The sequence below is a fragment of the Hydra viridissima genome, unplaced genomic scaffold, assembly GCF_058129835.1.
Source record: "Hydra viridissima isolate aposymbiotic clone 2 unplaced genomic scaffold, HvirCarnegie_v1 scaffold_12, whole genome shotgun sequence".
Taxonomy (NCBI): Eukaryota; Metazoa; Cnidaria; class Hydrozoa; order Anthoathecata; family Hydridae; genus Hydra; species Hydra viridissima.
In genome coordinates, this window is record NW_028324311.1 from 1,869,620 (window position 1) to 1,897,400 (window position 27,781).

The 27,781-nt window shown below is 31.3% G+C and overlaps 3 protein-coding genes and 1 long non-coding RNA gene across 8 annotated transcripts; 1 reads left to right on the plus strand and 3 right to left on the minus strand.

Annotated features, from left to right (window-relative positions):
• Positions 1-1,260: 1,260 nt before the first annotated feature.
• Positions 1,261-2,645, minus strand: LOC149880697 (uncharacterized). The gene is made up of 3 exons (XM_090067783.1): positions 2,490-2,645; positions 2,303-2,376; positions 1,261-1,700 (listed from the first exon to the last, which is right to left on the minus strand). Exons 1-3 carry the CDS (start codon positions 2,529-2,531, stop codon positions 1,448-1,450), a joined length of 369 nt encoding a protein of 122 aa, XP_089923909.1. The 5' UTR covers positions 2,532-2,645; the 3' UTR covers positions 1,261-1,447.
• Positions 2,646-8,788: 6,143 nt separating this feature from the next.
• Positions 8,789-14,831, plus strand: LOC149880698 (uncharacterized). The gene is made up of 3 exons (XR_016445446.1): positions 8,789-8,819; positions 14,409-14,502; positions 14,695-14,831. It is a non-coding gene; the product is annotated as an uncharacterized LOC149880698 (long non-coding RNA).
• Positions 14,832-16,055: 1,224 nt separating this feature from the next.
• LOC149880699 (uncharacterized) lies at positions 16,056-21,045 on the minus strand. Of its 5 annotated transcripts, none has more exons than XM_090069850.1 (6): positions 20,781-21,045; positions 18,303-20,681; positions 18,106-18,156; positions 17,749-17,972; positions 17,259-17,418; positions 16,056-16,241 (listed from the first exon to the last, which is right to left on the minus strand). In XM_090069850.1, exons 2-6 carry the CDS (start codon positions 18,604-18,606, stop codon positions 16,096-16,098), a joined length of 885 nt encoding a protein of 294 aa, XP_089925976.1. In that variant the 5' UTR covers positions 18,607-20,681; positions 20,781-21,045; the 3' UTR covers positions 16,056-16,095. The 5 variants fall into 5 exon arrangements, 4 of the variants coding, with proteins under 4 accessions (XP_089925976.1, XP_089925978.1, XP_089925977.1 ...); XM_090069851.1 differs by lacking the exon at positions 16,056-16,241 and adding an exon at positions 16,268-17,126; XR_016446035.1 differs by lacking the exon at positions 16,056-16,241 and having other exon boundaries at positions 17,399-17,418; positions 17,749-18,024.
• A 1,960-nt stretch (positions 21,046-23,005) lies between these two features.
• On the minus strand, positions 23,006-27,008 carry LOC149880700 (uncharacterized). The gene is made up of 5 exons (XM_090069692.1): positions 26,583-27,008; positions 26,377-26,443; positions 24,501-25,058; positions 24,350-24,408; positions 23,006-23,601 (listed from the first exon to the last, which is right to left on the minus strand). Exons 3-5 carry the CDS (start codon positions 24,540-24,542, stop codon positions 23,130-23,132), a joined length of 573 nt encoding a protein of 190 aa, XP_089925818.1. The 5' UTR covers positions 24,543-25,058; positions 26,377-26,443; positions 26,583-27,008; the 3' UTR covers positions 23,006-23,129.
• Between the last annotated feature and the right edge of the window lie 773 nt (positions 27,009-27,781).

Genomic DNA, 27,781 nt, shown 5'->3' on the forward strand with positions numbered 1-27,781 from the left:
AATTGGCCAGACGTTCCAAAATCTATTTTATTATTTTAGAGTAATGTTAGGATAAAAGTGAAAACAAAAGAATGCGGTAAATTGAATAAAGACAAAGAAATCTTATAAAAAAAGCTTCGTTTTGATTTGTCCACCTTGTTTTGTCCAAGGAAAAATGTAGTTTGTTGAAAAAAATGTGTTATAAATTTTTTTTGTGATTCTTAGTATGATTCAAACGTTTTAAATTTGGTTAAGAACATAATAAACTATTTAAAAATTAATATGTACAATTGTTTTACTAGTTCTTTTTAGTTTTTGATTAACTTTAGTTCTAAATTTGAGTTTGTCCACCATGTTTTGTCCGATACTGTATGTTTGTATTGGTGGAACAAGCAGCTTATTAATCCAACCTTTATTTAGTCAGAAAAATGTCACTCACCAGCCTTGCGCATAAAGCTCGGCTTAATCAAACAACTGGTGAAGGCTATGGATAAATACAACGCAGCCTTTAAGGATCTAGCAAAAGATCTTCTCGTTATCTAGCACTCTTTTTAACCTGCAAGCCATTTATTCTTTGATACCTTTCCGACGAACATGGCTTGCAGTTTAAAGTCAGATGTAACCAAAGTAATGTGACTCTTAAGGTTTTAATTCGATAAAGTTTTTTAAAGACTTAAAGTTTAATATTTTTTCTAATTAACTCAACATCGGAAATAAGTAAAAAGAAAATAAGAAAAAAAGTACACGTAGTGAAAAAATGCAATTATTCGGCTGCCGGTTTAGAACGAGTGCCATATTGGGGAATAAATCCTAGGAAATCTTAAAAGTTTTGAAAAAAGACGGAGGGGTGATTATTTTCGAGGAAACATACCGTTATTAACCTCAATGTTTAGAAAAAGAAGGGACTTAACTGTGATGAACACTATAAAATCGGCCTGAATACGAAATTAAATTTATTTTTTAATGAATCGACAAATTACAAAATTAAAAACAAGATTTAAAGGAAATGAAAATCAAAGGTAAAATAAGGTTGCATTAACATTTCAATGAGCTCTACCAATATAATTTACCAGATCCTTTCATTTAAACACTAAATACTTCTATGCAACATGAAAAGCGTCTAATTAGTTAGACTGTTATTAATAGATTTTAAAGCATTTTAAATCGAGGCGTGTTAAAAACGTCAACTGGCGATATTGGCCCCATGATGGATTATAAAAAAGTAATTAGATTCAAAAAGTTTATGATAATATTGTTAACTGATATTATCGTTGGCCATTTTTTTTTGGGAAATTTTGAAAATTGGGAAACGTACTAAAACAAGTATAACAAAAATAAAAATAAAAAAAAAAAAAAGAAAAAAAATGCTCTTAAAATTAAATCTCTAAAAATTCTCTAAAAATTAATTGTCTCTCTCCTGTTTTCTCTTTGTTAAGTTTTCTTAATTGAAGTTTTGTATCTTTTATCATTAATACCGATAGTATGACACGCGTTTTTTATATGAACGTTGAATATTCGATCTGTCTGATGATTCTGGATTTGGATATCGTACGTAGGGAAATTCTTTTCGAAACACATCATCGATCGCCTCATTTTCCTCCGCTAATTCTTCCTTTTTAAAGCGTGGAGCGTTTCTTTTGTATCCTAACATTCCAACATGCTCTGGTTGATCTGCGGTTTCGTAATTTTTGTAGGAGGAATCTTTTCGGAGAAGATTTTCACTTAAAAACATAAAATTCAGTTTACGTTTTACAGCCGTGAGAGAAAATAGGAAATAAAAACTGTCACAATAATATTTAAAAAAAACCTCAAAATCAAATAGAAAACTGAAACATTGTCTTGTTGAAGTTTTTATTTTACTTTCTTAAACTTAACAAAAGTTCAGTATTAGCTTTGTGCTTTTCTTTTTTTTTTTTTTTGAAGTATAATTGAGGTCATATTGCGAGGGAACTGTAGATAATACAAAAAAAAAACTAATGTCAAAAAGGGTTTCAGCACCCAGAAGTACATCCAGCTGCTGTTCTATCAACATCGTTATTTGTTGGATTGTGTTATCAATCGAACCAGGAATTTACTATGCATATTATGCTGAAGAAACTTTCATTTAAAAATTGAAAAAGTAAGAAATAATTTTAAGCGTAGGAACACCGTTGACCTAGAAACATGCAAAACTCTATTAAAAAAAAAAAAAAAAAAAAAAAAATGGAAAGCAAACATAATATTTGTTACAAAACATAACTATATATAGCTAAGTATATTTTTATAAAAATATAAAAATAAGCGCAAGTTTTTATATTTAATTGCTCTCTAATAATCAAATAACCTTTCAAAATCATCATTCCCATCGTAATCTAAATTCTCATCGTAATCTTCTTCATAAAATGGTTCGGCAAAAACCTAATAAAAAAAGACGTGACGTTTTATTATTAACTATATCAACTATAATTAAAATGGGTTTCTCCAAGAAGATACACACAAAACATCAGCAAAATGAACACAATAGAACTCACCAACGAAAAGCAAATCGTAACAAAAAACAACGTCCAAGACATTTTTATTGTAAACCAGTTGCTTTAATATACAAGTTGCTTGTAATATACAAACTGTTCTGATTAGCACAAGACGAATTGATCAGATGCGTTTTATCTCATCGCATTAGTTATTACACGTTCATCTGGATAGACCGGAACATTTTAAGCCATTTTAATTTAACTCAATTAAAACTTCAATGGACTCTTTTTTTACAATGATCAAAGTTTCCATTAAAAACTCAATTGAAACATAATTGCATACTTATTAAATGCACGACTTTTTTTTTTTTAAAGAACACTTTTTATTATTAACATATATTAACATATATTAACACTTTATAAGACGGAAGAGCAATTACACCAAACTTGCTTTTATTTCTTTTTAAACTTGAAATTTTAATCATTCCTTAAAAAGAACAAAGGCATTGATGAGGTTACTACCAGAGTAGAGACGTGACAGAGGCGTGTGCAAAGTGACGAGTCGTCTTTTTTCGTTTCGTACAACATTAATTTTGTGTCAAAATGTAAAAGTTTTGCCGACGAAACGTTTTAGACTGTCCGCAAGAAACCCTGAGCAATTAGTAAAAATCAAACCTCATCAGTAGTCATTTATTAAATATTTGGTCAGAAAAAGGTAGTCATAAAACTTTTCACTTTTAACGATAAAAGGCTAATAAAATGCGTAAGAAAGTTTGACAAGTTTTAATACGACCTTAAGACATACTTATATTAACCTTCATTCATTATTTGACAGGGGGAGAGGAGTTGTATTCCTTGGAAAGCCTTTTGTTTAGAATTGTTTGTTTTATGTTTTTTAGGGGTTTTTTGTTAAGCGTTTGTTGGTTTCGTTTGTTGGTTTTTGTTGGTTAACTTCTCGTGTTTCCCTTAACTTTTCCTTAATGTGAGTCTCGCCGAATATTTATTCGCGTATGATTCGCGTATGATTCGTGTATGGTTCGTGTATAGTTCGTGTATGCTTCGACCTTTAACACTTTAGATTAGTGCAAGGCTTTCACAATTATGAAATCATTTTATAGTATTTATATACATCATAATGAAAATAGCAGCGATATACTATTTCCTTATTCGAAATATATATTATACATAAAAACATATATAAATATTTATTATTGTATAAATCATTATTTATAAATGCATTTAACAATAACACTTACTGCTCATCCTTCTTGCCTTTTATGGTAAGTGGTTAGTTTTCCCTAATGTTTGATTTAAAGACTTTTATTTACTAAATATATTTAAAAAATATACTTAGTAATTAAATATATTTTTACGTGGGATCAAATTTTTTTAAAAATTTTTCTCACCTAACACCTTTAAACTTTAAATGTCGACTTTGGATATATTCGGAACAGCTTTATAACCTTATCTTCCTCTCCTAAAGATTGTCTTCAAAATATTCTTTCATTTTCTTTCTCTCTCATAATCTGCTTTCTTCTTTAGTCATTTGCGGTCATTAAAAAAAAAAATGTCATGACATGGCCAACTTAAATAAACGGCCTTCTTTCCTGCTTAAATCGAAAAAAAAAAAGGCTAGTTTTAAAAAAAAGTATATTCTGTTGGATGGACAAGCTTCTTAATATATTTTAATTATTGCGTTGTAAATTTTAAATAAGTAAATCCAGCATAGGAGAAAAACTTTTGCGTTTTCTAAATCTTAACATAAACTAAAACTTATATACTTGGTTGTAGCTTCTTTTTATTATTAGACAGTATTTATGGTTAGTTAAAGCTGTGTTGTTGGTTGTACCTCCAATTATATAGGTGAAGTAGTTTCAGTTTTAGGTTTTCCAAAAGGTAATGATTTAAGAAAGCTATGGGTTACATTTGTAAATAGAAATTTCTGGACTGTCACAAAATCATATGTGATCTGTTTAAAACACTTTGAGAAAAAAATTAATACATAAAGACAAAAACAAAACGATTTCGTTTGCAGCATAACCTGAAGCCTGTTCCTTCAATAACCCTGCTAGCATAGCTCTGCTTCTCTTCTAGTTATATCTGAACCAAGAAAATCACCAATTAAAAGAATATTTCAAGAAGATGATGAGCACAGAAAAAGAAAAGTTGTCTTCTATTCTTGAAGAACTGAAAAGTCACCAAAACAAAAAAAAAAAAAAAAGTAAACTTATTCTTCAAATATTCTTCCTTTGGATTGATGTTGCGGTACACATTACTGCAATTTATCATTTATTGCTGAAGGAATTCCCACTCCTCTCTATGTCACTGTTAGGCAAGCTTAAATCAGGTGAAATAGATTCTATGAAAGTTTTGAAGTTGCTACATGAAAATTGGAGCCTATCTGTGAAATGTATTTGCAGCAATGTGCTGAATATTCTGGTGGCAATGTCATCGGGATTAGTGAGGAAAATGAATGTTTTAGAAGCATTGTCTCTTTTATGGTAGTTGGTTTGAAAGAAAATATCTCCTGTGTTGTCAAAGCAATTCCTATTGTAAAATTGAACAGTGACTGGTTAAATTCTGAAATTCTTAACTTGATTCAATTTTAATAAAAAATAGCTTTAATGTTCGAGGTGTTGTTTGTGACAATCATGCTTCAAATGTTTCTTCTTTTACAAAATTACTTGATACACTTGGTGAAAAAAAAGATGGTTTGTTTATTAATAAACTATCACAAAAAGTTTACTTATTCTTTGACACAGTGCATCTGATTAAAAATATTTGAAACAATTTACTAAATAAAAAAAGATTAACTTTTCCAGAACTTAATTTTCAGCTTTCAAAGATGAAATTCATGTTCAATCAGAAAATATTTCATGAATTATTAGAAAAGGACAGTCTGTTGGATAAAAGTTTAAAAAAGCACCAAATATAGATAACAAAGTTGTCCATCCTGGAAAATGGAAGCAAAAGGTCAGTGTTGCCTTAGGTATCTTCCATGAAACTACAGCAGCAGCAATAATTTCAAATTTTCCCAACCGTTTAGATATTGCATCGTTCCTAACTCTATTCAACAAATGGTGGACAGTTACAAAGTCAAAAAATAAGTTTTCTAATAATTGTCTTGGCAATGCTGCTATTATAAATAACAAACCTGTGTTTTTTCAAGCTATACCTGACTGGTTAAACAAATGGAAAAACACAAAAATTTCAAAATTTGAGAGATATACATTTTCTCCTCACATATCATCAAGACTGCAAAGAACTTTATTACTGATTTTTCAAAGTGATCTCTTAGAAAGAAGATATGGACAATACCGTCAAATGAGCGCTGGCAGAATCCTTGTCAGTTTGAAAGATAATATTTATAGTGAGAGTATAATCCACATAAAAAGTTTGATAAAAGAAGGAATTTACATTTTTGAGAATGATATCGATGCTGATGAAGATATTGAGCATATAAACGAGAGTGATCAGGTCAAGGCCAAGTGCAAACCATGTGAGCAAATCACCCTTGGAAAGACAAAGGGCACCACTTCAAGCATCAGATATCATTTTCAGCATAAGCACCCGGAAGAAAATAAAGCAATTCCAGATAAAAGAAAGAACAAAAAAAGCAAAGAAACTTCTACAAAATTCTAACAACAACGCTGAATTCAAAGACACTAATCGTGGTGAGAAGAGGAAGCATGCAGGAGCTACAAACAAGTGCCTTTCTCGTTCACATGATCAGCTTACAAGAGATATGGCAAAGATGGAATGGTTGGCAACTGATAACCTCCCCTTTAACCATGTCAACACACCTGCTTTTTCCAAGATGACGGGCATCATGTGCAAGAAGTACAACGTGAAACACTCTTCTTGCCAAGTACTTTAAAAGTAGTTTAATTGTAGTGTTAAAAATTGTCATTGACATAAGATTTGAACATATTTAACTCAATTACTGACAATAAGTAATTATAATTTCAACCTATTTAACTCAATTACTGACAATAAGTAATTTTAAAATCACTGACGAAAAAATAACGGTCAGGATTTGTTACTCAGGACACTGATAATCAATGTTTTTAGTTTTAAGTCAACGATTTTTTAAATTCTATTTTAGGTACAAACTACAATTGCTGTACCAAGCCATAAAAGTTAACCTTGGTGAAATCTTGGATGAAGAACTGCCTCACTGCAAGCAAGTGACCCTAACGTTGGATCATTGGACCTCTCGCTCTAATGATACTTATTAAGCGACAACCTTGCACTACATCAATAATAAGTTCAATTAAGAAGGTGGGTTCTGGGTGTCAGTCCCTTTACGATACGCCACACTAGCAAAAACATAGCAGAATACCTCCATAAACTAATCGAGTGTAACGAAGCCTTAAACTCAGTCCAGCGTCGAGTTGCTGTAGTTGACCAGACATACAACATGAAAACTGCACTCTCCCTTTCCTTACAAGTGGAATCACAAAACGAAGGTTCAGTTCAATGTGCAGATCACAAATTGAACACGATTTTCAGCAACTCCATTGAAAAGGCAGATGTCTTGAAGTCTTCTATTGATGCCAGGACGAAAGTCACAACCAAGAAACACCACTCTCCTCTTGCACAGCTGCAGCTTCTTACAGAGTGTGAAGCTAACCATTGTGAGTTAGTTAAGGCTCAGAAAATGATTTAAAGTAGTTACGAAACAAATTAAAATAGTTTAATTATTTTAACAAAAAAGTAACAAAACGAATTTGATTGAAATAAGTACTTAAATACATGGTTATCCCTGCCCCGGTCGCTACCCGTTGGAACAGTCATCAGGTGATGATCTCTGAACTCACACAGCTGCAGGAACCACTGGAGCAGTTGAAACAAAACACTCCCGGATGGAAGAATGTGCCAACTGCTGATGAGTTCAACCTTCTGAAAAAAATACTTATGGTCTTGTCATGCTTCAAGGAGACGTCAGAGAGTCATTCAACGGACAAAAAGGTTTTCACAAAATGCTATTTTACATCAGGTTCCTTAGGCGAAAGATCAAACAGGAAAAGGTTTGTGAGGATCCTGATGATCCGATGGTGGAATGGTGCAATGCTCTCAAAGAGAAACTTGACAAGAGATTCCCTAAGAGAAGCATCAAAACAGAAGTATACGCCATGGAAAACTTGTTTGACCCCCTGTTTATAGGTTCATTTCTAAAAAATGCAAACTTCCAAAAACGATATGAGGACGGGGACTTGATCATCAGCAGTGAAAGGGATGCACTGGTGAAAAAGATTATTGAAGAACACACTTCAATAAAAGCTTACCATCATCGTCTTGACAACAAGAAAAACGATGTTAATGCTAAGCTATAAACCAAGAAAAGTACATTGATGAAATCTTAAGAATTCATTTGGACGAGATGGCTTCCCCAATTGGACCTGAAAATGAGCATCAGCACCCTCCATTGGAAAGAGAATTTAAAAGATACTTTGCCTTCTCAAAAGTTTTCCTAGACGTAATTTTTAATTTGAAATAAAAAAAGATTTTAACTGATAATTTGTTATTAGAAGTACATAATATTTCGTCAATAACTGTTGATGATAGTAAACTCACTCGAGCATAAATATTAGTTATTTACTAAAACTTGTGATAACATGCGCTTGTGCTCGTTTTTAAAATTTATTTTTAAAGTTGTGCAAAATTTTTTTTAAGTTTGACCCTCTGGACTGACGGAGATTAAATGAGAAGCATCTACCGTTGCTTGCTAGTCTGGCACGTGCATTCTTGTGTACTCCAGCCACATCATCAAGCTTAGAGAAGGTTTTTTCACAAGCTGGAATGATAATCATCCAAAAAAGAACAAAATTTAAGCCTGACACTGCCCAGAGACTGGCCTTTGTTCAGCTGAACATCCAGAGGCTTTTGCCTTTGGTATCTCATGTTCCTATTGATGACTCGGAAGAAAAAGAAAATACTTAGGTCTTGGATTTAGAGGATGAGACAGATGATGAAGATTAGTTCTTTCGAAATTTTAAAGACAATTTCAATAAAAGGATAACTGTGCTATGTATGTGTATAACATTCTTTAATAGTACATTAGTAACGAATGAGTTTCTAAAAAGAATTTGAAAGTAGTTATCGTAAAAATCATCAGTTTCGAAATTTTATGACAAATTAACGGAAAAGATCGTATCAATTAGTTGATGGTTTTCGTAGTTTTTCCCGGAAATTTCGAGCAAATTAATTGATTTACATAAGCTATGACGAACCTTTCGAGGAAATTACTTGAAGTTGCGAATTAATTGAATCAGTTACTCATCGAAATTTCAATATTACAATTTAATTGACACCGTTCATAGTTGCGTTTGGTTAATTTTACGGACGCACGTAGTTTTATACTTTAATCGTTACGCTCGCAAATACTTCGTAAGTCTTTTCTCTACTTTTTTTTCAACAGTTAAAATTTCCATTAAATTCAATTAAAACATAATTGCATACTTCTAAAAGCGCGCTTTTTTTTTAAAAGTACATTATTATACTTTTTAAAAGAACATTATTATACTTAATTTGGCAGGAATAATTACACCAAGGTCATTTTTATTTATTTATTTTTTTACTTGCTATTATAATGACTAATTAAAAAGAACAAAGGCATTGTTGAGATTTTTACTAGAGTGGTGACTTGAAGAAAAGTCCATAAAGCGAAATAAGCTGCAGCCTTTTTTGCCGATAGAACGTTTTAGGCTGTCCTTTACATTTTTTTTCAGAAACCCGCAACTAGAAAAAAATCAAACCACATCTGCAGCCATTAACTAAATAAATGATTAAAAAAAAATTAGTCTTAAAAAAGTCTTAAAACTTTTCACATTTACAATAAGAAAATTCATAACGAGGCTGATAACACTTCAGAGATGCGTGTTAAAGTTGAACATACACGAAACTTATCAGGTGTACAGAGTTCTAACACGACTCCATACTTATAGTAAAATTCATAAATCATGTGAAGAGGGTGTATTCCAAGGAGAATGTTTTGTTTAGGCTTGTTTTCTGTATGTTTGCCTGAATGTTTTGTATGTTTTTCTGTATGTTTTGTTTAGGCTTGTTTTCTGTATGTTTGCCTGAATGTTCTGTATGTTTTTCTGAATGTTTTGTTTAGGCTTGTTTTCTGTATGTTTGCCTAGGTTCAAGAGTGTGTTGGTTTTTTTTGAATTGGAATTAATGCGTGTGTCTGTCTCGCCGGCGTTTATTTGCGGATATTAAGCTTTCACAATAAAATCACAATATAAATTATGAAGATATGCAAAATACTGATTCGAAATATATATATTACTTAAAAATATATATAAATATATCTATTTACATATATAGCTATATATAAGTATATAAAATTGCAATTCTTACTGCAAATCCTACTTGTATTTAAAAGTTATTCATTAGTTTTCCCAAATATTTAATTCAAATATATTTTTACACAAAATCAAATCTTACAAAAATATGTTCCCTAATTACACCTTTGAAACCCAAACCTTAAGTTTGGACTTTGGAAACATTCACAACATCTTAATAATCTTCTCTTCCTCTCTTAAATCTCTTCTTCAAAATATTTTCTCATTTTCTTTATCTCTAAAATTCTCCTTTATTTTGAAAAACAATCGAGAGTTCAAGCACTCTCGACCGTTTTTTTAAATGTCAGCAGATGCTTCTTAACAAGACATAGATAATAATTTTTACGTAACATCTTTGTCTAGTGTTTTAATTTTTACCACTGAGCCCATGGTTCTCTGAACAGATTTTGTCAATTATCAAAGATTACCGTTTGTCTCTCTCTCGACTCGTTTAGTAAAAACTGCTCTGGACTTGACATAAACTTGTGAATTTAAAACCTAAAGACAATTTATTGACTGCGGTGAATAATTTGGCTATAAATTGTTGTAAAAGTATTATTTATTGCTAATCATTTTATTTTAACCTTATTATTTTATGTAATATTATCAAGTATTTCGAAAAATCTTGCGCAAGTCTTTCGAAAAATCTTGCTTCTTCATTAAAACACTGTGGTTTGACACCGAAGGCAGGAACAAAAAATTCGCGAGTTACTGTTTCGATAAGTTTGTGAACATGTGGGAGGAAGGAGCAGATGAGGTACCAAGTATGTTGCTGCTCTATTTTCATCAAGAAAAATAGACTGGAATCAGAAATATCTAGGAACGGAAACTATATAAACTTTTTAAAATCTTTTGGACAAATAAAATATTTGAAAATGCTCGTCCCTTTGCTAATTTGTCCTTTTTCACTGCATATGAAAATATGGATACGCAGCTGTTTTGATACACAAAATTTAAAAGATGCCAAATTTTTAGTAAACATTTTAAATTTGCCACACCAATCCTAAAGTAAATAATTAATTGTCAAAGCATTTTATTCGATAAACTGTTGCCATTTTCTTCAAAAACAAAGGAGGACGTCTTCTGTGCATATTTTGAGTGCATCTGTAATCTCATTTTAACAAAATTTCAAATAAACGTTTTTAAAAAATACAAATATTCTTATTGATAAGAACTATCGTTCTTTTCGTACTAATAGTAAACTTTTATACATCTTTATGATCCACATTGAACCTTTCATTAAGTTTTGTACAAGTTTCAGTAAAGTTACGACCAGGTTTTTTATTATACTTTATTTCTTTAACAAGCAAGTTTCTTAGCTGCAAATGCAATGCTATTTTTCACAACTGGCTTTTTTATAGATTTACAATTCTTGTCTGCTGTTCCATCAAACATTTTCATGAATATTCTTTAGACTTAAAGCAATATTTTTAATAACCTTATTCTTTTCTTCAGGTTTGAACGTTCTATTCATTTTTTAATAGATTTAGTTTTAATACTACTTAGATGGTTTAGTTTAAACTCATTCGTTTCAAATCTAGCTTCAACATCTGCGGCAATATCTCCGTAAAAATCATCAGTTTCTATTTCGTATTAAATAAACTGTCTGCATTAGTATGTAGTAGTTCTGCTTTATCTGCATATTTACTCTTCATATAACCATAATCAAAGCAAAATGCGTTCTTTTTAAAATCAAGATAGCATATTGCTAAGTATACTGGTTTATTAAATAACAGTTTTGTTTTTTTCATGTATATACTTTCTAGATTCTTATCAATTACATCACGTTTTGAGTTTGCTCTGGCAGCCAGATTTTTTACTTCACCATTGATTAATCTAATTTTAATTCTGTTTTGAATATTTTTTATGGTTTTTTCAAAAACATTTTTAATTAGCTCAAAAAAGTCCTTTTCAAACACGTTTTAGCTAACACTCCTCGAACCATATACTTTTCTCAAACTTTAATCCTCTTTCATACCATATATTTTATGTAACTTTAGTGTCTTATGATGTACAACTCTTTTATTTTCGTTGTTCAAATTAGGTATTGCTTTATCAACTTTACCTATTCTAAATCTTTCAGGGAAAAAAAAACTAAAACAAGTAGAAAAACTAAAAAACTTGAACGCATGTGTAAATCATGTAGCTCTTTTTGATAATTAGAATTTCTTTCTAAAACACAAGTGTGCTCTTGCTATAAATTCAGTTCATCTTTAGTCATCCTTTCTAACTATCTGTAAGTAATTCATTTAATATCGTGATGGAATAAAGACCATCTTGATTGCATATAGATAGAATATAGATTTGGGTGGTTCATCTTTTATTTCCTTCATCTCCCATATATCTATTATTACATTTTGCATACCTCTTAAGATGCTACAGATCTTCTACCTTTATTATATTTTTCAAACATCTGTAACACATCTTTAAGAGCAGCATCCCAAACTAGTTCAGGAGTGATGCAAAACCCTGCAGGATCCAAACTATACGTATCTTTACACAAATATATAAAACTATCCTCAACGTCACTCAAAAATAAAGCATCCGATTTATTATAAACATAAAAGTCTTACAGTTTTACATTTAAATTCTTTCCCCACTTTTTGATCATGTTTAGAATCTTCACCGCGAATAAAACTTAAAAATTATCCCAGAAAATGCTTCTTTTAGAGTAGCATTTTTTGGAATAATTTTCAAGTTTTATTCAATATTAATCAAAATCTCGTTTTCGTAAAAGTAGATCAAATTGTTTACATTCATAGAGTTTTGCAGCAACTTTAAAACTTTTTTTATGAAGGTTTTTTAGAAGACACTGCGAGCTAGCTGGCATAAAACTGAAACTATCAGTTAACTTTAGTTATGTTAGTTAGACATTCTTTTTTACTTATGATAGTTAAAACATAAAACTTCTGTTATATGAAATATAAAATTCATGTTGTTTAGTGCTCTGCAAATTGCTCCTTTGGTACTATAAAACATTTTTTCTTAATTTCATCCAAGACTCTTTTCTATTTGCTTTTGCTTTGCACCAAGACAATTTGAATGCTAATAACTTCTTTCTAACTTTATTGATAAGTAATACTTTTTTTTCTTAATCTATAATTTTACGCATATTCTGTCTTATCTTTTCCCTGATCCTTCTATAATTTGTCAATTTACTTACCACAAAGCAAACTCTTCTTGCGAAAAAAAGCTATCACTAAAGGCCTTTGAAACAATATCGCTAAAAGTGCTCAACATTGCCTCAGCTAATATTTTTATCTTTTCATGTTTCTTAGTCTTTTTAATAACCCTTTTATTAATAAAATCACCTATAATACTCAGAAAATCTAAGCTTTCAATAGGTACTACACACTGGTATACTGCAGCAATAATAGATAATACTCAAACACCAGCAGCACCTAATTTCATAGGTATTCATACACATTGTGTTATAGATATACATATAGAGATGCATGTGTATATGCTGCATCAGTATCACTAATTCCATTTGAAATTTATAATATTTCTTAGTTGTAGAAAAAGGCTGGAGCTGGCCAGCCCTCTTTTTTAACGATGCACTTATCATAAAAGTTCGACCATCGAATGGCAAATGGTTAAAAGTTCGACCATCGAATTTTTAAACATTTGCCATAGAATAATGACCCAATTATCAACCATTTTAGCAACCATAAAGACACGGCCGACCTGAATTCTATGAGCGAATTTTCTTAAACAATTTTATTATTAAAACTTAAAAATAACAGCTTTCTTTTCAGCATAAAATTAGTATACATTTAATGATTTTTTTAAATTAGCGTGTGTAGAGCAGATCCTAATAAAGGGTTGGTTAGGGTTAAATTCGGGCTAGCCCGAAATCGAAATTAAAATTATAGTTTGAGTGGTTTTTTTTATTACATTAATTGAGCTATTTTTACGGATTTTATTAGGTAATTGTATGCAAAACTTATGTAGAGGAGAGTTTTTTAGTGTAAGAGAACATGTAGAATTGAACCGTTGTGTTCGAGAAAGTTGCATGGTTAGAAAATAGATTTGCTTCAAAGATTTTTGTCCGTTCATATAACTTCTAAGTATTGATAGACATTAATCATTGTGATCACTTCTATTTTTGATGAATTATTAAATATAATAATGTTATAATCCTATAATAGCAGCAAAATATTAAAAATGGCTTCAAATATTGAAAGAAGAAAACGTCGTAACCAACTTGATATTTTTATTTCAAGAATAAGAGATAATACAACAATGTAAATAGGTAGCTAACAATCTTAATAATTAAAAAAGTATCAAGGTAATGTTATAAAGCAATTACAGTATAAGGTAAGTATGGGTATTAAGGCCCGGGGGGTAATAAGGCCCACTAATCCAAAGTTAGGGAAAAAATAAATTGTGAAACTTTTTTTCGACATTAAAATATTAGAGTTATCTGGTTTTATCACTGGCAGCAAAAAAAAATCAGCATTTCTTTACCGCGCATTCGACAAAGGTGGGCCTTAATACCCATACTTACCTTATTGTTGCTTTTATCTCATGCTATTTACAGACTGTCAGACAAGAATCTAACTGGCTTTTTTTATCTAAATTTTTGTAACTTTATAAAAAAACTTTTTGTCAAATATATTAACTTTAGAAGAATCTTCAAATTATATGACGTAGGTTGAGCCTGTTACAGAAGAGAAGAATATTGAAATTGGTGAAGATAACTTTGCACGAAAGCAATGAAGGTAAATTAGGATTTCCTTTGTTTAATCTAAATTATTAATTTTTGACACTATTACTCTCCAAACACACTCTACAAAAAAATTGCTGTAATTTTTTTTACAAAATACACTTAGTCAAACTAATTGAACAAACTCATAAATTGCTGTACCTTACAGTGCTAAAAGGCCTACTTAAAAAAAAATTGTTTTTTTCAGGTGAAGTTCCATTAAGAGAAAATCATGAAAGTAAAGAAGAATGCAAGTGTCATTTTTTCATCTCCTTATATAAAGCTGCTATATTTCTGTTTGAGTTTGAGTGAAAACAAAAATCGAATGTCTAAGTCTCCTGTCCCAAATGTAAGTTATTAACAATATCATATTACTTTAATATGATTTTATTCATACATAAATGTATGTTATCAATTGCTAATTTTGATCATTAAAGTAAATGTCATTTTCATTTAATTCTTGTCTGATTGCATGAGAAGATCTCTTAATTTATCTGATGTAAGTAAAAGTTGCTTTTTTGCTGTTTATTGTGATGAGATGATTTATTTGTTCTATATGAATGTGTTTTGTAGCTACATTTTTTTTTAAAGGTTTCCATTTTTCAACTACCTGTATCACCTATCCAGCCAATTGAAAGTTTTTTGAAAATTGGGATCGTTATATATTTTTAGGTACAAAAAAAGTTTGGTTGTGTTTTTTAACTTTTTGATTATTTCTTATAGGTTTCAAGCGTTTCACAGTCAAATATTCAGTCCACAGTCAAATATTCAGTCAATTGTATGCTTTAAACTATTTATTGTTCATGTATAGGTTTTCTTCTAACCTTATCTACATTTATAGTAATACTATTTATATCTAGTTATGTAAGGCTACCATGCTCTAAAAGCTTTAGACGAAGCAGTTATTTAACAAAAATTTTTGGCACATAAAATGAACGGCAGTAGTATTATATTTTAAGTAGTATCCCAATTAACAATAGTACATGGGTCATATATCGGACCCATGTGGGGTGTTTTATGGGCCCTATGTAGGAATCCTATATTTGACCCATAAAAATTTGTCCGCGGTTTATCAACGGGTCCTATATGGGCTAGTCCATATAGTTAGCCCATATTGGATCCAACAAACTCCTATGTTTTTATTTTATTTTTCTTAACAGAGTTTTTCATGGTTTGCCCATATTGGACCCAACAAACTCCTCTTTTCTTTTATTTACTTTGAGCCAAACATAATTTTTTATGGTTACCCCATATTGGACCCAATAAACTCCTATTTTTTTTTATTAACTGTGACCTATATGGCGCATTCGATGGTAGGCCCATATTGGACCCAATAAACTCCTTTTTTTTGGGACCTATATGAAACTTTAGTTTGTCAATCCATATGGATTCCAATATATATTGGTATCAATAAACTACTATGTTAAATATTTAACTTGACCTATAGGTCAAGTTAAATATTTAACAACTAAACTCTTACGTTCTCATATATACATATACATATATATATCTATATATATTAGATAAAAACAATAAATAATATGTTGAGAATAATATATATTTCCTATCAATATAAATATTATATTATACAAAAAAAAGTATGAATAAATTAGAGCTTGTTAGACTGTTTTCTTGCTTCGCCACGCTTAGTTCTATTACCATCTCGATCGCGAGGACCAATAAGCCATTTTTCAAGGGACATTTCGAAATCTTTCATCGTGCATGTCGACGTCAGGTTGTTAAGCTTTAAGGCTTCTATAAAAAATGATACATTTCCAGTAGTTAAAGAATCTTAAATACACAATATTCTCATCGTCTTTGAAAATCTGAACCAGGGCCGGATTAAGCCTTTTTAGTGCCCAAGGCACAAACCCACATCGGTGCCCCCTTCTGCCCGGGGCCCCTGATTTTTCGCTGACTGTGACCGCTGGTATGTTCAATATTATGCAAAGAAAACAGTTGTTAACAAATATATTTGTAGTTTGTACTACTATCACTCATATAAAAACTTCCAATAAAGTATTTCTGAATTAAAATTAATAGTTAATAAACTGAACACGCTTCAATTTGGGATCTGAAATTGAAAAAAGTATGCAAAAAGGTGTAAATAAAAATGATTAAACAATGTAAAACGAAAATGTAATTTACATAAAAATTAAAAAATAATACAAAATAAGGCTAAAAAACAACAAGCTTAAGGTGTAAGCTCCTATAAATAATTCCTTAATATTAGAATCAATAAAAATGATAAAACAAATGATAAAGCGGCTTTAATAATAGTTTCACGTTGTTAATAAAAAAAATATCCTCAAGTGAAGTCGTTAAAGCGCAAAAAAAAAGTCATTAAAGCGCGAAAAAAATAATTAGTTTAAAAAAAAGCTAAATAGAAAAAACCGGCTCATTCATAGCTTAACTTTTAAGCATTCAAGATTTTACCCAACTTGAATGTGAATTTTTATTATAAAGTATTTCTTCATTTTCATAGCACTTGTTCTATTTACAGTTGTTTCTGGACTTAAATTTGTTAAAAAAAAATATTTCTTGAGGACTTGTGGTGCCACCAAACGCTTGGTGCCCGAGGCAAATGTCTTGTTTGCCTAATGGTTAATCCTGGCCTGATCTGAACCATAAGGGTTTTTACTAAACATAACAATAGAGTTCACAATTTTTAAAGCTAAACAAACAAAATTTACATATGCTCAATTGTATTTAATATCTGGCAAAATAGCAGAGAAATATTACCAAAATTTATTTAAAACTATGAATACTCACTATAAATCACTTGAAATAGCTCAGAACCCTTTAACACTTTTTTTGACTGCCCTCGCTGACAATTAAATTGCAGAGCTAAGTTATTGTTAAACAACTGCTGCATCATACGGCGAACAGCTTCGTCGACTTTTCTCCCTCCGATACCGGCTTGAAAGTTAACCTGCAAAACATTTAATCAAACACATTAAGATAATCTAAAAAAGGTTTTTTTAAACAATATAAAAATTAAAAATTTATTATATAGTAGCAAAAATGCATATACAGTTTGTATGAATGATAAATGATATTTACTAAACACCAGAATACTGATATTGCAATCTTAAAATACGATAGACTAAAAATATTATGCTAAAATTAACAAAGCTTAAAGTTCACTATAAAATAGGAAAGAAATATAGATAAGTAGTTGCTTCTACTCATTTATATTGCTTTCCTATTTTATATTGAACTGTAAATTAAACTAATATCTAGGTCATAAGTATTATCTTACAATTATGTTTGCAATATTGATATCTTTTAGCTTCATTTTAATTGCATCAAAAGCTTCCATGGTGTCCATCGGAAATATTATCCCGTCTGGTAAACGTGAAGCCTGCACCATTTTATTCCCTTGACTAAGGATAGCATTTAGCATATTGGTGTGGATAGTCTGGGTTTGCTGAATATCCACACACACTTTCAGTAACTGTACCACCAATCCATGCATTGTTTGATCTTGGTAAAGTGTAAATAATTACTTACATTATCACATATATAGTCTTTTAATCTGAAAAAAACAAAGTAATCAACAACCAATAATCACTTACTAGATATATTACTGCAAGATAATGCACTCTCAATCACTTACTAGATATATTACTGCAAGATAATGCACTCCCAATTTTGTACTGTAAAACATCTAAAATAGTGTTAACTGTACTATAATGCCATAAATCATAAATAATAAAAATCAAATTACTAACAGCTGATTCAGCTTGAGATCAAATACATTAAAAAATATGCAAGGTAGACATCCTTATGAGTTTTTTAAATTATGTAACTCACCAATATTTGAATCTGGTGATGTCGTTGTTACCGTCTTTGACATACAACCTGTTGACGTGTTTGAAAAACGAGTACACTGGGTTGGTGTCATCAATGCTGCTATGTCAAGAGATGAAAATGGTGTTTCATAAGATATAGGCATAATTGGTAAAGTTGTTATTAATGTTGGTGAACTTGACGCCGTAACAGAAAATGGCACAGAAAACAAAGGGGGAAGAATTTGAGTTGTGGCACTAAGTTGAGTTTTCCCAGCTAATTTTTTTTTCTTAAGAGGGAAATAATTAATGTCATTTTCAAATTCCATTTCAGATTCAAAATCTGATGAAATTTTTCTAGTTGCAATCCTAAACAATAAATGTAATTATCACCAAATGTTTTCTAAAATAGTTTAAAAACATTTGAAATTATTCAATTAAAAACTATTACTTACATGGAGTAGGTGGAATTAATACTTACATGGAGTATTAGTTCCACCCACTCCATGTAAGTACTAACTTTAAATTAGTTAAAAATTAATACTTACACAAGCTGGGTGGAACTAATAAATAGAAATAAATGTGATATTAAAAGAATTGAAATAAAGTTAAATTTTGAAAAAGCACAGAAAAAAAAAAAAAAAAAAAAAATGAACGAAAATACCCGATAGCGCGAAAATTTCGGTTCGAGGATCGGGTTTATTACCTGATTTCGGGTAATTTTATTGTCCGAATTATCGGGTAATTTTATTACCCGATTTTCGGGTAACGAAATCGTGTAATAAAACTACCCGTTAATCGGGTACTTCTACGGGTAATACTTGGTTAGTTTAAATCGGGTAATACCCGACCCGGAGGCTTGGATATCGGGTAACTAACATTTTTTTTTGTTCCGTTTGCCCACATTGGTCCCATAAATAAACCAACTATCAAACACACTTATGACCTATATAAGTCAGTCTATAATAGGCCTTATGTGGACTTGCCCACTTCTAAATTTATATATGGGAAGCCCATATTAAAACCAGACCAGTCCCGTAAAGTTGTGCTCACTATTTGTTAATTGTGTTTGCCCATATTGGTCCCGCAAAAAAACCAAACATCAGACACACTTAGGATCGAAGTGAGGTTGACTACAATCGGCTCTAGGTGGGCTTGCTTACGGGGTAACTGATCTTTTTTTAGTAAACATGAATAAGCGAGAAGGAGGGTTGACTGTCTATGAGCACATATCATGGGTGTTCAACAAATTTCTGGCGCATGACTTACAGCAGAAGATTAATAGATCTGAAACATATGGGAAGCAGAAGTTTTTTGATAGCCTGGAAAATCAGCTCAAAAGTGAGTGTAATCTACATCTACTGCGAAAAATTGTACAAACATGAATCCGTCAAAAGTCAAAAGTTTGACTCATGGTGTTTGACTTGAGACAATAAAATGAAGTAAAGCAATCAACATCTTTTTTAATTGAAGATATTTATATTGTCAATAGGACAATATCAAACAACACCATCTCTAATACATGTGAATCTATTTAATTAGATGTAACTATAGTAATTGATTATATAGCTAAAGATTTAAATTAGTATTTATTTACATATTTTTTCTCCTTTTTTTATAACTATTTAAATAATTATAGCTTCAACTCCTTTCTTATTCCCTGGCACCACTTCTAAAGAGATAGAATTGAAAGTAGCACGATTTTTTAAAAACGCCAGAGATCGCTCTGGTGTTTTTAAAAAATCGTGCTGAATGCGGCGCTGGAAGAAAAATCGTGTTGAATGCGGCGCTAGAAGAAAAAGACGCTTGAAGTTTTGATTGAGGAAGAGAATAAAAACGAAGACAATGAAGGAAATGAAGACGACAGTGAAAACAAAAGTCCTTGACAAAAAAAGCGAAAGATTTAGAAATAACTTTTATAATTAAAGATATCATATAATGATGATTTACATAAATATTATTATATAAACTATGTTTAGCTATACTACTCATTCAGGATGAATAGTAAAACATGGTTTTTTTTTTTTTTGAGGTTGCCCTAAAGGGACCCTGAAGTTTTTTTTCAGGCGGGGCATACAATTCAACCATTTGTTTGCGATTACAAAAGAATTCTCAAACTTTTACATTTCAACCATGTGAGCAACCACAAAGACATAGGTACAACTTAAGTATTTTAAACCTTTTTAAAATGGTATGGTAATTCCAACAGAATCATCAAAATTTTTATTTTAACCATATAAGCAACCATAAAGACACGGATAAAATTTAACCATGTATTTGTGATTGCAACAGCATTATCAGGTTTTATGTTGTGAATGAACCTCTCAGCAATGAATTGATTATCGATTATCGGTTATCGACTTGCAACCATCAACAAGTGGCTCACTTTTAAGCATTGCAATTACTAAAAAATTAAAAAGAAAAAATCACTTGAATAATTTTCGTTTTATAGATAGTGAAAAAGGAATTTTCGAGATGTAAATAGACTAAAAAAACAGATTACTTCATGTTAGATGAGAAAGAAATGAGGTCTTGTACTCCTTGTTGGACTTCTTCAGTAGCATTTTCCTAGTGTACCAACAAGATTAAAACTTATAACATCACCTACATGAAGATGATATGTGCTATCGAAAGTGATGAGACTTTTACTAGTGATATGCCATACTTCGTCATTCACTAAGTTCAGCAACTCTACTTGCATTTTTGTTATCATTTTCCACACCCATTCCTAACATTGTATCTGTTGTCATCATCGGATAAACATCAAGTAAAAAGAATTTTAAAAATTCTTTTTCTTTATAATCATAATCAGCAGATTAAAATCTTGCTCATTTAATTATTTTCATACAACTCTACTACATATTGCTATTACAGGTTTATGTTTATTACTAATGTGTCGCTTATTTTGATCTTGTTGAACTTTTCCTAATGAGCTTAAATTTTCCTTTACTGTAGTCAAAGCTTTAAGCTCATTAAAATCCTAAATGATTTGTTTATCGTTGCTTTTAACGGAACTTTTACTTTGTCCAAAGTTGTCTACTTGCATTTTTATTCTGCAAGAAATCATTCAGCGACTCAAAAATTTTTAATCCTCACGTAGATTAAATCTAAATGAATATTTTTTTCCCTCTAAGATGAAACACGTTTTCAAACCCGCATCAATGCTTTCCATTTGCTACTTTACAAGTTTTATCTATAATGTTAAATCCATGTGGCTTCCTCCTTTTACATATCTTTCTAAACTCAAGGATTTGTATGTCTTGACTAACATGATTATAATTGATGTGTCATACACTTTATGGATCATGAGGAAATAGATAAATGAAAGTTAAATTCTCATGTATCGTTTGTTTTGGAAGTTTAAAATATTTTGTGCAAGGTAGATACAGTCCACAATAATTATGTTTTCCACGAGTGTAATAATCCTTACTCTTATTTTGTTTCTCTAACAACCCATCTTCAAAAAAGACAAGACTTATTTTCTGATAATAACTATCCAGGACCTGGAACATCAGAACCTGACTCTAAAAAACTACATTTACAACTCCACAGTTGTTAACTTTCTTTCGCTGTTGCCTCACCTGCATGAACTGTAACACTATATAGACTATTGCTTTATTGTTCTCTAAAAATGTTGATATCCTTTCCTTTGGTAACTTTTCTTCGAAGACTTTCTTTACGGTGCGATACTCTGGCTGATAAAGACTTTTTCCAAAAACCATGAGTCTATTATAATCAAGTCATCATGCACAAATGAGTAGATTAAGTAGTAGTGCTCTCCAACCACATACAGATTTACCAACAAATAGACCTCATATACTTCTAGTTAATAAATGATTTATTTGCAGCTTATTTAGAGACTCATTCCATGAATATTCATTGATGTTCATTTAGTAAAAAAAATTTATAACATTTAGATAAATGTTAATAAAGGTTGGTGAAACTGTGTTGGATAATAAACCCATATCTATTTGATAACAGAAGCGGTATGCAATTTATTAATCAAAAACCTTAAAGATGTATTCCTATGAATGACATTACCAAAAAAGCCAAGAAATGTAGAGTGTGGTGTTCTTAACTTGAATTCTGGTAGGAATAGTGAAACACCTTGGGTAGCTTGGTATAAAGCACCCTCCTCCAGAGCTGCAAAGATACTAGCTGTAATATAATATGTTAGAACCCAGAACAAATACAAAGTAATGATCAAGTATTTTTGTGGACCTTAGCGTAAACACATTTTAAAATAGATGGGAGGAATGGGCATGTTAAATATAATCGGAAGAATTACTTAGCAATAGAAACTTGATTTAGCAATGTTTGTATAGAAAAAAAAAAAAAAAAATGCCGAAGAGTAGTAACAAGCTTGTTTCAAAGTGTTAATGACTGAAGAAGATTAAATTCTGTGTTAAAATGAGATAATTAACCACAATACAACGTCTACTGATAAATTAAAGGAGCTTGTTTTAAACTAAACTAAAAGGAATAAAAAATTTTCATAATGAGTCTTTAGAATGTTAGAATAAATATCTAGAATAACTAGAATATTCAAAAAAGCTAATGGCGACGATTTTAGGTTTTAAGACGACATTGATGTTTCTTTTGTAGATAATTTCTTTGATAATGTTGATAAGAAATGCCGAAATTAAAATTAATTGTTTTAAAAGTGTAATTCGTGATTTACAATGTCAAGGATTAACAAAGATTTCTATCGAAAATGAAAACTCTCTATTTAGTTATTTTGTTGTTAATTCATTAGTAAACGTAATAAATCGCAGCAAGTTCAAAAAGTCAACCAGCGATATTGGCGCCACACTTGATTACAAAAGTAATTAGCTTTATCAAATTACTGATGTTATGAACTTTTCGGCGATACATAAATATCATAGTAAGGAGATTGTTTTTGAAATGAATCGTCTCTCTCCCATTTTTCCTTTGGCATGTCTTCAATAAAGCGCCAATCTTTACTAAACACTTCATCATTATCCTCACTTCCCTCCGACAAGTCTTCCTTGTTAAAGTGTTGAATATTTCTCTTGCGTTGTACTCCTGGATTTGGATATCCTATGTAGGGCGGTTCTTTTCGAAACACTTCATCGTTATCCCCATTTTTCTCCGACAAGTCTTCCTTGTTAAAGCGTTGAATATTTCTCTTGCGTTGTACTCCTGGATTTGGATATCCGATGTAGGGCGGTTCTTTTCGAAACACTTCATCGTTCACCTCATTTTCCTCCAATAAATTGTTAAAGCTTTGACTGTTTCTTTTGGCTGAATATACCGGAGTTGGGTAGCCTATATAGGGCAAATCTTCTCGGAGCAGATTTTTACTTAAAAAAGTATAAAACGAAGTTAGTTAAGTCACTTTTTATAGTTATGAGAGAAAAAGGGATATAAAAAATGTTACAAAAAGTTTAACAGAAACCACAAAATCAAAAAGAAAACTGAGGCAATTCGTTGTCTTGTTGAACCACTTCCTCCCACTTAAAATCTATAAGCGGTGAGGTTGCCATTAAATAAACGTGTTCTGTTAAGTTAGATGAAATCTTGAATTAAACAAAAGTTTAGTGTCTGGTCCTTTTTAAAGTTTTAAAAATTATAATCGAGGTAATACCCAGTAAGCACACTACGTTGAAACAACGTTGAAATAACGTTGATCAACGTTGATCAACGTTTTTTCAACGTTGTTTCAACGTCGTGTGCCCGCTGGGTATTTTTCGGGAACTACGTAAAAAAACTAAAGTCAGATAGGATTTAAGCTTACAAAAGAACATTAGATTTAGCTGTATTAGTTTTCCCGACATAATTTTTTGTTAGACTGTTATTAGTCAAAACAGACGTTTTCTAGGCTTTTTTTGTTTTTTTGTTTGTTACAAATAAAAAATTTAAAAAGAAAAACATAATTTTAAACGCTGACGTCAACATAAAAACTGACTTTAAAACATGAAAAAATACAGAAACGAAAAAAAAAAAAAATTGATCATAAAATGCAGCTGTAAACACCTAAGTTTATTTATATGCAAATATAAAAATAAGCGTACGTTTATACAGCTATTTTCTCATCATAAACCAACTTACTTTTCAAAATCATCTATATTCTCATCGTAATCCTCTTCATAAAGTGGTTTGGCTATAACCTAATGTTAAACGAATAGGTAAGATGAAAGTTTTATTATTTACCAATAAAGTAAAAGGGTTGTAACAGTAAAGTTTACAAAAAAGAACTCACCAATGAAAAGCAAAATACAGCAAAGAGCCACGTCCAAGACATTTTTATTGCAAAGTGGTTGTTGTAATTTGTAAATTGTTCCTTGTCGGTTCGTTAGGAATTAATTACTAGATTATTCTTTCTTTCCCATTGAAAAAATTACACGTCCAACTGGTTGGAAACCGGTTTATTTTAAACTTTTTTGGTTTGACTTAGTAAAAACATTTTTCATCTGATGCCTTTTTTTATGTTTTTTTTTTTTTTTAAATCTTTTTTTACAACGATCAAAGTTTCCGTTAAATTGAACAGAAACGCAATTGCATTGCTGCTCTTGGGCGCCTTTTTTTTGCAAAAGAATATTTTTATACTTTTGCTTATCTTGACTGAAAAATAATTACACAAAGCTTATTTTGTCATGTTATAAAACATATTTTAACTGCGATGATATTCAAACTGCTTTTCTTAATTTTTTTTGTCTAATCAAATATTTTTTAACTCATGCAATTCAGTTTTTTTTTATGTATCACTGTCAAGTTTCTCAAAATATATTTGGTTGAGCCAAAGACAAACTATGCTACTCTAGAGTTGTTAGTGGGTTAAGAAAATTGAACCCAACCCAACCCAACCCACTGCCACATGAACCCAACCCAACCCATGGGTTGACCCACGGAGTGCATGCAAACATGTATAATTATACCGTTAAATTGGCGACATTTTAATACATTCTAGCCTATACAACCATATTAGATACAAATAATATGTTGTTACTCAGTTACTGTTACTATATGGATTAGTAAGCAAACTAACAAAGAACAGCTTTAACATAAATGAGCACTATATTAGTGAAACATGTCATTTCGCATTCCCCAGCGTACTAATTCGATAGCTTCTACGTTAGCCGGTGATAGTTGCGACCTTGTGTCTGTAATGGAGTGCCCAACAGAAGAAAAGTCTCTTTCTGACTGCGCAGAGCTTGCTGATATGCAGTATAGTCTGCGAGATGTTGCTGCTAGAATGGGATAATCGGCTGCGTTGTCCTTCCAGAAGGTTACGGGATTCTTGCACGCAGCAGTAACACGAAGACTCTTGTAGCTGGACAGTTCATGTTGGCAAGTCTCCTGTAGCACTGTTGCTTCATTATGTAATTGCGCGTCTTGCGTCTGTGGCCGATCTCGCGTTGACTGCATTGTTCGCAGCTCATCAAACGGGTCCGTTCTTCTCTTCTTTGCTGGCGCTTCCAATTGGAGTTGGACACCTTGTTCCATCAATTCTTCTGCTGCTGCTTTCCTGGCAATTTGAGTAGCAGCGGGCTGCATTTCAGCCAGAAGCCACTGATGGACGTCATTGAGCAAGTCACGCTTAAATCTTTTGTCAGCCGCCGTCACATTAGGTATAAATGCAAAATTTCTGAAAGAGGGATCTAGGAAACAAGATAGCCAATGCATTGCTTTAATAGATGTCCAAAACTTTAAATCTAAGTATTTAATGAGTTTTTGCCGAAATGCTGCTGCTGTTGTCAATCCTGGTGCAGGTTGAAGCCGCTTAATCAGTAGGTAGTAAGACGGAACTACTAGCTGCATAGTTGGTTCAGTAACCTTCTCCATACCTTCAAATATATCTTTTATGCCGTCAGTCACATCACGAATTTCGACGGTTGGCTTTAATAAAACTGCGTCATTCGATAGCAAATCCGTTAAATCTTAAGCGCAAATAATGAAATAAACATAACGGTGAAACGGCGAAAATACAATGAAAATGCAGCTAAGGCGTGGGTTATCAGTGGGTTATACTTCCTCAACCCAACCCAACCCAACCCAACCCAACCCAACCCAACCCAACCCAACCCAACCCAACCCAACCCATGGGCTAACCCAACCCACTAACAACTCTGTGCTACTCTATTGATAAACTACGATTTGCCACCGAAATAAGGAAAAAGATATTTGCGAGTTGCTGTTAGGGACCTGAAAGTGACATAAACATGAGAAAATAAGGTTTTATAATTGTATATATATATATATATATACAATTATAAATCAAGTTTCGGAAAATCAAAAACGTTTTTCAAGAAAAAATAGCAAACGATATAAAATCTATACGAACCTCGAAAAAAACTTTAACTCTAGCCGACAAAACATGTACAAACTACCCTAAGAACAATACAACCATCTCCTGACTAATGCAATTACTTCCACGTATAAAAAGGCGGACCCTAAACTCAAAGATTAAGTAAATAAACAAGGTAAACAAATCCTAATTAACCATGATGTATACAATAAAATCGAAATTAACGGTACTGCAGATTGTTTCATAACTCTAAAAAACCATAAAGAGAACTTCCTAGATAATCCACTTATCAATCCTGCTAAAAATGAGATTGGAAGAATTTCAAAATCTATTTTATCCAACATCAATTCCAAGCTAAGAAAGAAACTACTTTTGAACCAATGGCAAAACACTCAAAATGTTATACATTGGTTTCAAACCATAAATAAAAAGCAATTCTGTAAGTTCTTAGTCTTTGATATTAATGATTTTTATCCATCAATTAATGAAAACCTACTAAAAAACGCATTAACTTTTGCAGAGCAACATCTAACAATAAATAGCGAACAAAAGAGATTTATACACCATTTATGCAAGGAAATCATTATTATTTAGCAATGGAACTGCTTGGATTAAGAAAAAGGGAGGATTATTTGACGTCACCATGGGGGCCCATGATTGCGCGGAGATTTGCAAATAAGTGGGGATTTTTATTTTGCATCAAATCTCGCAGTTTTATGATAAAAGCAATTTCGGTATATTGAGATGATGGATTAGCTATGTTTAGGAACAAAAGTGGTCAGGAAATGGAGAGAATAAAGAAACATTTTGTACAAACTTTTAAAAATAATAATCTTCTTATCTCTATTAAATGTAATTTGAAAATAGTCAACTATCTCGATCTAACACTAAATCTTAACGATGGTTCTTTTCAACCATATCGCAAACCAGATAATATACTGAATTATATAAATACTAGTTCTAATCATCCACCGAGTGTAATAAAAAGTATTCCTAAAACTAATGAATTAAGATTATCAGCAGCATTGTCAAGTGAAGCGATTTTTAAAGAAAGTATTCCTCCTTATCAAGAAGCCTTGAAAAAATCGGGTTACAATTGCGAACTTGCGTACCATCCAAGTATAAAATCAACAAACGGCAACCATAAACGTAAGATAATTTGGTATAATCCTCCTTTCAGTGCAAATGTTGTTACAAAAATAGGTAAATGTTTTTTGAGCCTCATTGACCTCCAC

What these genes read in the sequence shown, in the direction of transcription:
- LOC149880697 (XM_090067783.1), bottom strand. Translation starts at nt 2,531, where the DNA reads ATGTCTTGGACGTTGTTTTTTGTTACGATTTGCTTTTCGTTG. An exon ending in TTACGATTTGCTTTTCGTTG is followed by an intron (nt 2,377 to 2,489) that starts GTGAGTTCTATT and finishes TTTTTTTATTAG; the next exon opens with GTTTTTGCCGAACCATTTTA. An exon ending in GGGAATGATGATTTTGAAAG is followed by an intron (nt 1,701 to 2,302) that starts GTTATTTGATTA and finishes TATGTTTTTAAG; the next exon opens with TGAAAATCTTCTCCGAAAAG.
- LOC149880699 (XM_090069850.1), bottom strand. Translation starts at nt 18,606, where the DNA reads ATGGAATTTGAAAATGACATTAATTATTTCCCTCTTAAGAAAAAAAAA. An exon ending in ATCTTGCAGTAATATATCTA is followed by an intron (nt 17,973 to 18,105) that starts GTAAGTGATTGA and finishes CACTTTACCAAG; the next exon opens with ATCAAACAATGCATGGATTG. An exon ending in GCTATTTCAAGTGATTTATA is followed by an intron (nt 16,242 to 17,258) that starts GTGAGTATTCAT and finishes CATTTTTTATAG; the next exon opens with AAGCCTTAAAGCTTAACAAC.
- LOC149880700 (XM_090069692.1), bottom strand. Translation starts at nt 24,542, where the DNA reads ATGTCTTGGACGTGGCTCTTTGCTGTATTTTGCTTTTCATTG. An exon ending in CTGTATTTTGCTTTTCATTG is followed by an intron (nt 24,409 to 24,500) that starts GTGAGTTCTTTT and finishes GTTTAACATTAG; the next exon opens with GTTATAGCCAAACCACTTTA. An exon ending in AATATAGATGATTTTGAAAA is followed by an intron (nt 23,602 to 24,349) that starts GTAAGTTGGTTT and finishes TACTTTTTTAAG; the next exon opens with TAAAAATCTGCTCCGAGAAG.